This window comes from Daktulosphaira vitifoliae, unplaced genomic scaffold (genome assembly GCF_025091365.1).
Source record: "Daktulosphaira vitifoliae isolate Bord-2020 unplaced genomic scaffold, ASM2509136v1 Scaffold_5, whole genome shotgun sequence".
Lineage (NCBI taxonomy): Eukaryota > Metazoa > Arthropoda > Insecta > Hemiptera > Phylloxeridae > Daktulosphaira > Daktulosphaira vitifoliae.
This window is the reverse complement of record NW_026099576.1, coordinates 15,331,911-15,341,593: the sequence shown is the minus strand read 5'-3', so window position 1 is coordinate 15,341,593 and position 9,683 is coordinate 15,331,911. Positions and strand designations below refer to the sequence as shown.

The window sequence follows — 9,683 nt, the reverse complement described above, 5'->3', positions numbered from 1 at the left end:
AAAAATATCACCCAGCCATTAGTCAACTACACTGCAATTGGATGTTGAAAGACTGCCGAACACTTCCCAATTAATTTTCCTTTTAAGTATGGAATGTCTAACTCCGCTGATCTTGATTTCCGTTGTGTACTCGCGTTGTAACACGTAACGGATGAGAGAAACTGTTGGCTATCGCCTAAACAGGCCGATACAATCCAACCAACAACAAATAAAAACACGCCAGATTACTGGCCAACGAGTTAGGAAACTCATCGATACGACTTAACTACACGTCCACGTGCGTACTAACTTAGGTGCCGGTAGTGCCGGACACGACGACTAAGATTGCCGTAGGCCATGCGATGAGAGGGGATGGGTGGGTGATTAAAAGCTACGTGGAGCTTGACCAGGCACGTAACTTTTGAACACTCACTCAGTTGTGTTCTTTCGTGTCCCGCGTTTTAGAAATAAGTTCATAAGCAATCTGGCAACATTGCTTTCACTTAGTTTGTATATTTAAAAGGGAGAGCATTGAAGTCATTCTTAAGGCTTATGAATTCCACACGTTGCATTTAAAGTTATGATTGGAGGTGAAAAATGGGTGCTGATATTTTTATAACTAGGTGTATTTTTCCTCTCGCCTAGATATATACATGCCTATAACATTCAAAATACTACAAAAATTGTTATCGACCAATCCTATTCTTAATTATATCATTATTTATTAATTAAGCGAAAACCAATTTCTAATTAATAATTTTGTTTATACTTCTCATTAAAAATTGTTATTTTTGATATTTTTATAGTTTCAGAACTATTCCCATCTCACTTCATGTGAAATATCTCTCTATTTCTTTAACTAAATCCGTATCCGCTCCTAGTTTGTACAAAGTTCGAGTATTTCAGGTATCAATAACAAAATACAATTTTTTATTTTCAATCTGTTATATAAATAATTTACTCTGAGGTTTCGTGTAATATTAGGAACACTAGGAAAAATCGAAGATCCGGTGGTGGAAATTAAAAGGGAAAATGAAAAAGAGTTTGTTAAGACGATACAATAGAGGACGGTGTGGAATGTCGAGAGAGACATAAATGAAGTGTGGAATAGATTTGCTAGTTGTGTAAAGAATACTGCAAAGGAGATTGTTGGTGAGTGTAGGAGTAGAATGCTAGGAAACAAGGAAACCTGGTAGTGGGATGAGGACGTTCAAAAAATCATAGAAAGTAAGAAAAAGCAGTTCAAAGTATGGCAGAAGAGCAAAAGGAGAGAAGACTGGATGGAGTATAAACGCTTGTGCAAAGAAGCCAAGTGTTCAGTAAGTAAGGCGAAGTTTAAGAGGTATGATGAGTTGTATGATAGGCTAGTAACAAAGGAAGGTGAGAAAGAAATCTATAGACTTGCAAAGATAAAAGAGAAAAGGTTAAAGATTATCATTATATAAGGTGTATAGAAAGTGTTGATATTAAGGTACTCTCGAGTGATGATGATGTGAAAAAAAGGTGGAGAGTATTTTGAAAAATTACTGAATGAGGAGTATCAAAAGAGACATTAGAGACCAGTCCCTCGTGGAATGAGGGACTGGTAGATTTAATTAGTGAGAAAGAGGTATGGGAGGCTGTGGAATCAATGAAAAAGAATAAAGCAGTAGGACCAGATGAAGTGCTAGTAGAAGTAGGGAAAATATTAGGCGGTGTTGGCATAAGGTGGTTGAAGGAACTTTTTAATAAAATCTTATTAGAAGGGAAAATTCCAAATGAATGGAAGAATAGTATTGTTGTGTCGATATTTAAAGGTAAAGGAGACATACAGGAGTGTGGAAATTATAGAGGCATAAAGCTTATGAATCATAGTATGAAAATTTGAGAAAAGGTAATAGATAAGAGAATAAGAAATGAGACATCGGTATCTGAAAACCAGTTTGGATTTATGCCTGGTAAGTCAACAATGGAGCCAGTATTTTGTGTGAGGCAACTAATAGAAAAGTTTAGGGAAAAGAAGAAAAAGCTGTGTATTGTATTTATAGATTTCGAGAAAGCGTATGATAGAGTACCGAGAGAGGTTTTAAAGTGGGCATTAATGAAAAAAGGAATCCCGAAAAGGTACATTAATTAGCCCTTACTTATTCTCTGTAGTGATGGATGAAATTACTAGAGAAATACAAGGAGAAGTGCCGTGGTGCATGTTGTTTGCTGACGATATAGTGTTAATAGGAGAAATAATGCAGGATGCAGGAGTCACTTCCTACAGGGAGCTTAAAATTATGGCGAATGATAGAGAAAAATGGAGAAGCCATTTATTGTAAAACATTTGTTAAAAACCAATCTTCGGATTGAAAAACAAAAAAAAAATAAGAGGGAGTATAGGTGTAGCGTCAATCGTGGATAAGATGAGAGAAAATAGACTTAGATGGTTTGGTCATGTTATGAGGAGAGAAGAATCAGAAGCTGTAAGAACAGTTATAGAAATGAATGTTGAAGAAAGAAGAGGTAGAGGAAGACCAAAAAAAGAGATGGAGGGATGCTATTGAATGCGATTTGAGGACAGCTGATGTGAGCGTAGATGACGTGGAAGATCGTGTAAAATGGAAGTTTAGGATAAGGGTGGCCGACCCAAGTAGTTGGGATTAAGGCGAGGAAGACGAAGACTCCGAGGTTTCATGTATCAACCCAGAACAGTATTTTATTTGGTGAAATTTACCCTCAGCCTGTTGAAACAGGCTATCCCGCGGTATTGTCATACCAATTAAGGTTAACCTACGGTAATATCTTTTTTATTACTAAAATATATGAGATATTTCAAAAAAATATATAATTAGAAAAAAGTTAAATAACCTTACTGAAAGTGGTTATATAGAGTTATTATATTGAAATACCTCTCATATATCACTACTAGACTTTTTTAATGTTAAGATAATTTAAAAATAATAATTGAGTTCATATGTACGTCCGCCTAAAATTTACTAGCATACTTTTCTTTTTTAGAAAACAGGAGTACAAACTATTTACACAAGAAGGTTTGTTTTTAAACTGCTTTGGAATTTCAATGTTACTATTTACGCTTTCCGTCAGTTTTGCCATATTCAGACTACGTAATTAAGCTCAAATAAAAACTTATCATCTGGATTTGTTGATTTATACATATTTCTATCAACAAATAAATTTTAAACTATTTATTAATTTATTTAAATAACTAAATATAAATTTCACTTAAATTTAACGATACTCTAAATGGTAACCAGTTATAACGTCTTTGTAATTGTATATTTTAATAGTTATCATTATATTTTAACAACTAATTATTATTAGAAATATTTCATTATATTTTTAAAGAAGGGTTGATTTTTCTCATTATATAAAATGAAATTATATTGTGTATAAATATTACACATTATTAATTTATAATTTCTTATGATTAAGTATAGTAAAATTTTTATTATTGGACACTGGTGATGGATTTAAAACAGATAAATAATTTTTATTCAATAGTTTTAAGATAATCACACAAGACTCGTGTACATTACGAGTACATAAAAAAGTGTTCTAAAATAATAAGTTCCTGCTATGTAAAATAATCAATAACATATATTTTAAAACTTAAAAATATAATTTATTTATTATTTTATACATTTAATTAGATTATTCGTTTTATACTTTTGCCAAAATTAAAATTTTTTTAGACTGTGAAAGGTACGTTGTTCAAAAAGTAAGCCTGTATAAAGTGGACTATTAAGTGGCCAATCTAAATAATATAATTACCTATATTACCGTAGAAAAAATTAAGGTATTAATAATTGTATTTCTTGAAAGTTAAAAAATTATCAAATTTAAACGAACTCTACTAGTATGAATGATAAAATGCTTAGATGGATGAGTGGAGCATCCTATCTAAAAAAGATATGATAAGGAACGAACATATAGGAGGGAGCGAAATTTTAAAACGTGTCACTGCTCTTTCAACCTCCCTACCGCCTCTAACTACTATTACCATCTGACTAGTTATCACCATATAACCAACATTATATTTATATATATATTTAATACTGTTATATTTATAGATTTGAAGTATACAAATTTAGTATTGTTATATTTATAGATTTGAGACTATTATATAAATAATATAATATAATAATAGTAATAATAATATAATTTTAATTAAAATTAATATAATGTCATCTGAAACATCTAAAGATGTAAGTAATAAATTGCTTAACAATTTATGAATTTTAACTTAAATCATAAGCTCCATTTCTCCAATCTGATGATATGTGTAACTAGTTTTATACATATAATGGATTGCATCACTTAATTTTAATATATTTGTCTTGAATTTAAGGTTTTTAAATGTATTGAATGTAACTCAACATTTAAATACTGCCACACTCTAAAAAGGCATGTAAAGGAGAAACATAAAGTTTATGATAAAGCTAATAATAATAATATAGTTAACACAAAACCAGTGAAATGTGATCTATGTCATCAAAATTTCACCCAAAGAAAAAATATGTTAAGGCACTTAAGAACTCACATAAAGAAAAAAATGTACTTATTTCAATGTAATAGGTAAATTCCTAGGCAATTTATAATTAAATTATAAAACATTTTTAGATAATTGCAACAGGTTTAAAAGAAACTGAAGTTTCTAAAGGATTCCAAAATAATGAGTTCATTCTGGTAATTAATAGAATATTTACTATAAGAATTCTTTATTTTATGGTATCTATGTAATTAAAAGTATTTTAAAAAAACCTGATTAATATATAAATATATGAATCCAATTTTTAATACCTAAATACATAATATAAAATTGTTACATTATAAGTATTTTATTGTTCAGTTATTTTTTTTATAATTATTTTTAGAGCATACTGCCAACTAATTCTAATTATACATTTTTAAAATTACAAAATATCAGCGATGTGCAATTTACAGCATTATTTTCAATAAGTGATTTTGGCATTGATAATGTTAAACCATGGGTTGAATCTCTAAATGAATCAAGTAGATCAACATACCTTGTAAATAATGTTCGAAAATCAAATTCACCAAGTATCTCATTTAAGGTGACTAAATTAATTTACATACTTCAACTAATATAAATTTCAATATCACTAAGTAATACAAATATTTCTAAATAGTTTAACTTGTGTTCCTTAATTAGATTATTGAAGTATTTATATAATAAAAGGTAAAACCATGTCTAAAGAATGATTTTTAATTAATATAATTATAATGTACAGTATTTATTACTTTGTGTTATTTAATTTTTAAGTTATAATATTTTTCTTATTATAATTTAAGAGACTATGTTTTTTATTTAGTTTAAAAACATTTATAGCTCAATAATAACTTATACTTATACTTATTCATACTTATTCAATTAAATTTTATTATTTCACATGATATATATAATTGTTTTATAATAAAAGTTTAATAATTCTAGACATTTATTGATATCAGAATGTGTTAATAATTCAGTGATAACTAGTCAGATGATAATAGATGATAGAGGCGGTAGGGAGGTTGAAAAAGCCGTGACACGTTTTAAAATTTCGCTAGGAGGGATAGGTTGGGTTAATAATTTTAACTGTATATTTTTATGGTAAAAATTTTTTTTTATCATGCAGTTCATATAGAATTTGACATCGGCGTTACTGCAATCTAGTGACTAAAATCAAGAATAAGTTAATTATATTTTTATAATTAAGGCATAGATTAAATACATCTATGATTAAGGTGTACATTGATGTGTGTATAATGTACGTACTCTTATTCATTGTATACAAGTACGTATATATTTTGTGTAATGAGAATTTTTTGCTTAAAAATTTGAACTTCGCGGATTTTTAGAAATATTTTTAAATAACGAGTTTATCTATTTTTGGATAAGACAATTGTAAAAAAGAAGATTGGTGAAACTGATTATTTTATATTAAAAATTAAAAAAAAAATAAATAAAACTTCATATTAAAATTCAAGTATGATTTCTTAATTTTAAAATTATATAAAATTCTTTTGAAAATATTAAGTAATAATGCAAAAAAACACTTCGTCTTGCGGAATTCAAATCTGTGACCTGTACTTGAATCTGTACGGGAGTCGTACGTATCAATTCGGCACTTCTGCGGCAATAGTCTGCTGCGCCTAATAGAAAATAAAAAGCTTTTTAAGCCAATTTAAATTGTAAAAGTAATTTTTTCTCCGCTTTATGGCAGGACATAACCAAAAAATTACAAATATGTGTCATATTTTATATTCTATATAGATGAGATTCATATAACTTTAGTAAAAATCATCAACCAATTGTCACATCAATACCGTAAAAGACAACATAGAATATTACTATTTCAAAAGTAACTAAATAAAAGAATTCAGCCTTCTCATGTGAGAATATTTGTTTTCAATTAAAAAAATATTCTTTCATGCATATTACATTCAAAATAGCTTCGATATTTCAAATTTACATAGCGTCCCGCGAAGGCTTAATTTTTTTTTTATTAGCAACACTAAAAATCCCAGAGGATAAAATAGTACCTCCTGGTTGCTTTTCGGATATCCTTGGTTGACACCCCTATAAGTTATAAGGTCGGATAATCAAGAAATATATATATATATATATATATAACTAAGAAAAACCAGAACTTTTTTTGATTAATTGACTTATTTTGTGAGTAATTTATTGGTTTATAATAAACGGATCACTTTGTATTTAGGTAAAATTCAAATATAACACGGATCGTTTGCTACATTCTTATTCCGGTCTTGAAGATTATTTTGAAATGATTATCAAGTAATCAGTTTTGTGAAAGCTTAAAAATGTGGTGGCCATAGATCCATGCTAAAGACAACGGGACAAAAATACATATTTTATGTCATTATTGATTAAAGTAAATATAATATAATAATCATTGATTTTATACTTGTATACAATTATAATAAAGTCTATGATATTAATACTATAATTTATACCTTCAGAATCATAGATATATTCACATGATAATATAGCATAGGCAAAACTAGAAAATAAATTTTGTAAGCTAAATTTATTTTTCTTTCACCTTTTTTTATATAACAATATATTTTTATATAAACAATTTCCTTAATTTTGGGTAGCTAAACGTCTTAGCCCCCGTTGCACCTATGAATATATGTTAATGTGATAAGAACGAATATTTTTTGAACCGGATTGATGATAACAAAAAATAGTGGTACCGATTATAAGTCAATGTGTTACATGAATGTGATGAGAGTACTTCATTTACTTTTTGGTAAATAATTTTTATTCAGAGTAAAATTTTGCTTATTTTGGTTCCGTTTACTCAGTGAATTTCTCATAAAATGGCTGGTAGTAGGTTAGAAAAACTTGGTACAATATTTACAAGGTATTATACTTTTATAATTATTAAAATAAATAATTAAGGTTCTTCAATCATAATTAGATTCAAATGGGTTATGATTTAAAATATATTTATACATTCGGATTATATATATATTTCACTTTTGAATCATTAAAGTATAGAAATAAGTTTAAATTTAGTAAAACGTAAAAACTGAAATAAAAAGTATATTAAAACATTTTTTCTAGTAGTAGTTTAACTATTACTACTTCAACATAAATCTTATTATTTTAATTTGAATGGTAACAGTTTATAGGCAGGCAATATATACTAATTATTTAGTTGTATATGTTCTGTATAGTTTTTATTTAAAAAAAAGTTATCAATGAAATTTTTATGTTATCATGGTAAAGCACAATTAGTGAATATGGTGTTATTAACTTAAACATCTTATCCTTACTTTTTAAATATATTAATTTTTAAACTTTTGATTAAACTATCTCGAAATCAATTTTTATCCCTGTGGTTACGCCTGATATGCCTAATTTATTATAGTTATTACCTACCTGGATATTTAAGAAATATTTATACTTTTATATTAATTAAAAATTATTTTTTTACAAATTTAGAGTTAATGGTTTAATTAAATCAGGAGCAATGAAATTGGAAGATCGTCCTTTGTGGTATGATGTATACAGAGCTTTTCCACCTGATTCAGAACCACATTATGCTAAATCACCATTAAATTATGAAATACAAAACATATTTTATCAAGAAGATAAATTTCGTGCGTAAGTAGATTTGATTTAATTTAATTGTACTATGTACTCATGATACCTATAAAAAATGTAAAATTTATGTAAATGTAAGATTTGACAATATCAATTTTTGTATAAGTAACAATTAATTTTAATTTGAGTATTCTATTTTCATTTTAATATGTATAAATTAAAAAATAGTGTACCTAATTAGATTTAGTAATATTGCCATTAATTTTTTTTTTTTTTTTATCTAACTTTTATATTTTAAAGAATATGTTTATATTTTATTAAATTAACTAAAATTGTGTCATATTATTCTATAATATTTTCATATTTGAGGGGTGTCGGATATGTTTTAATATTCAAAAAAGGACTGAAATGGGTAGAGCAAAGAAAAAAAAGTTTATCAAAATTAATTTTTAGGATTTCTATTTTCCATAGGCTCTAGGTATAATGCCTGTAGTGTTACTTACACCTCTACCTCAATTTTTTTTTACATAAATAATATTTGTGTGGCACTTATTTTGTAGTTATTCAAATTTCATGTAAAATAATCTAAATAAGTAATTAGTAATGTAAAAACAGAGATGCTTATATAGCACAATATTTTCAAAAGTTTTAGTCTGTTTATCACAATAGCTAAATATTTTTCCTATTTAATGTAATTATTTTTTTTTTTACAGAAGTTTTCATAAAAAATTAGGTCAATCATTGTTACCACCTATTGATTTAAAAGGACCCGTTGATAAAAACCCAACTAAATTAGCTATTGAAAGGTCATTAGATGATGTTGACGATGTTATTAATAGTTTAAGAAATGATGGAATTTTACCCCAACCATTTATTAATAGATCAGACGGAAGAAGATATCAAAAAATAATAGAAAATTGTAATGAATCAGATATCGCAGGAGAATTCAAAAAATACTTAGCAGAAAAATCATCTAATACAACTAGGACGGATAGTAGTAGTAGTAGTTAATTGAATATTTTCTTTATCAATAGATTATTAATTACCATTAGGAATTTATTTGTTAGAACTTCCATTGATTTCTTATTATAAAGACCAATATCATAATACTTTATATTTATATAATTATCTCTACAAAATATTTGTAAAGGTTAAGATATCAGAAATAATAGCTAGTATAAATATAAAATATGTAATTTATTTGTTCTAATATATATATATACATGAAAAACCTTTAAATAAAATTTATTTAAAATATAGTTATAATAAAACTATCCATCTGTTGAAACTTCAAAAGAATTTAATTTCATCTAACTTGTAACTATTTTTCTTTTATTGTTATAAATAAAAAACTCACAGTACAATATATGCATATATGAGACAAATATAGATTATATCTGACTATCATAAAAAATGCTTTGAAGCATACCTATTAAATTTTAATATGATTAGTAATTTTACCATTTTTTTGTTTAAGAATTTCACTCAAATATAAGTAATTTTATTGTAAAAATGATTAATTTTATTATCTTCTCTTTTAAACCCTTAAATTACTAAGGTTTTTTATTGTATTTTTATAGAAAGCATACTAAAAGAAAGCTTATTGTATTTAGTTTATTCTGTTAAAATTTCATCA

At 26.8% G+C, this 9,683-nt stretch overlaps 1 protein-coding gene across 2 annotated transcripts in view; it reads left to right on the top strand.

Moving 5' to 3' along the window:
* LOC126907713 (uncharacterized) overlaps window positions 1–9,350 on the top strand; it is an 18,335-nt gene extending 8,985 nt beyond the window's left edge. Inside the window, exons 5-6 of one of the 2 annotated variants that reach the window (XM_050689207.1) lie at window positions 7,946–8,107; window positions 8,761–9,350. In XM_050689207.1, the coding sequence (XP_050545164.1) occupies window positions 7,946–8,107; window positions 8,761–9,058 (460 nt within the window). In that variant the 3' untranslated portion in view covers window positions 9,059–9,350. The remainder of the gene's footprint in view (window positions 1–7,945; window positions 8,108–8,760) is intronic. The other variant, XM_050689208.1, reaches the window with a different exon arrangement.
* Window positions 9,351–9,683: the final 333 nt, after the last annotated feature.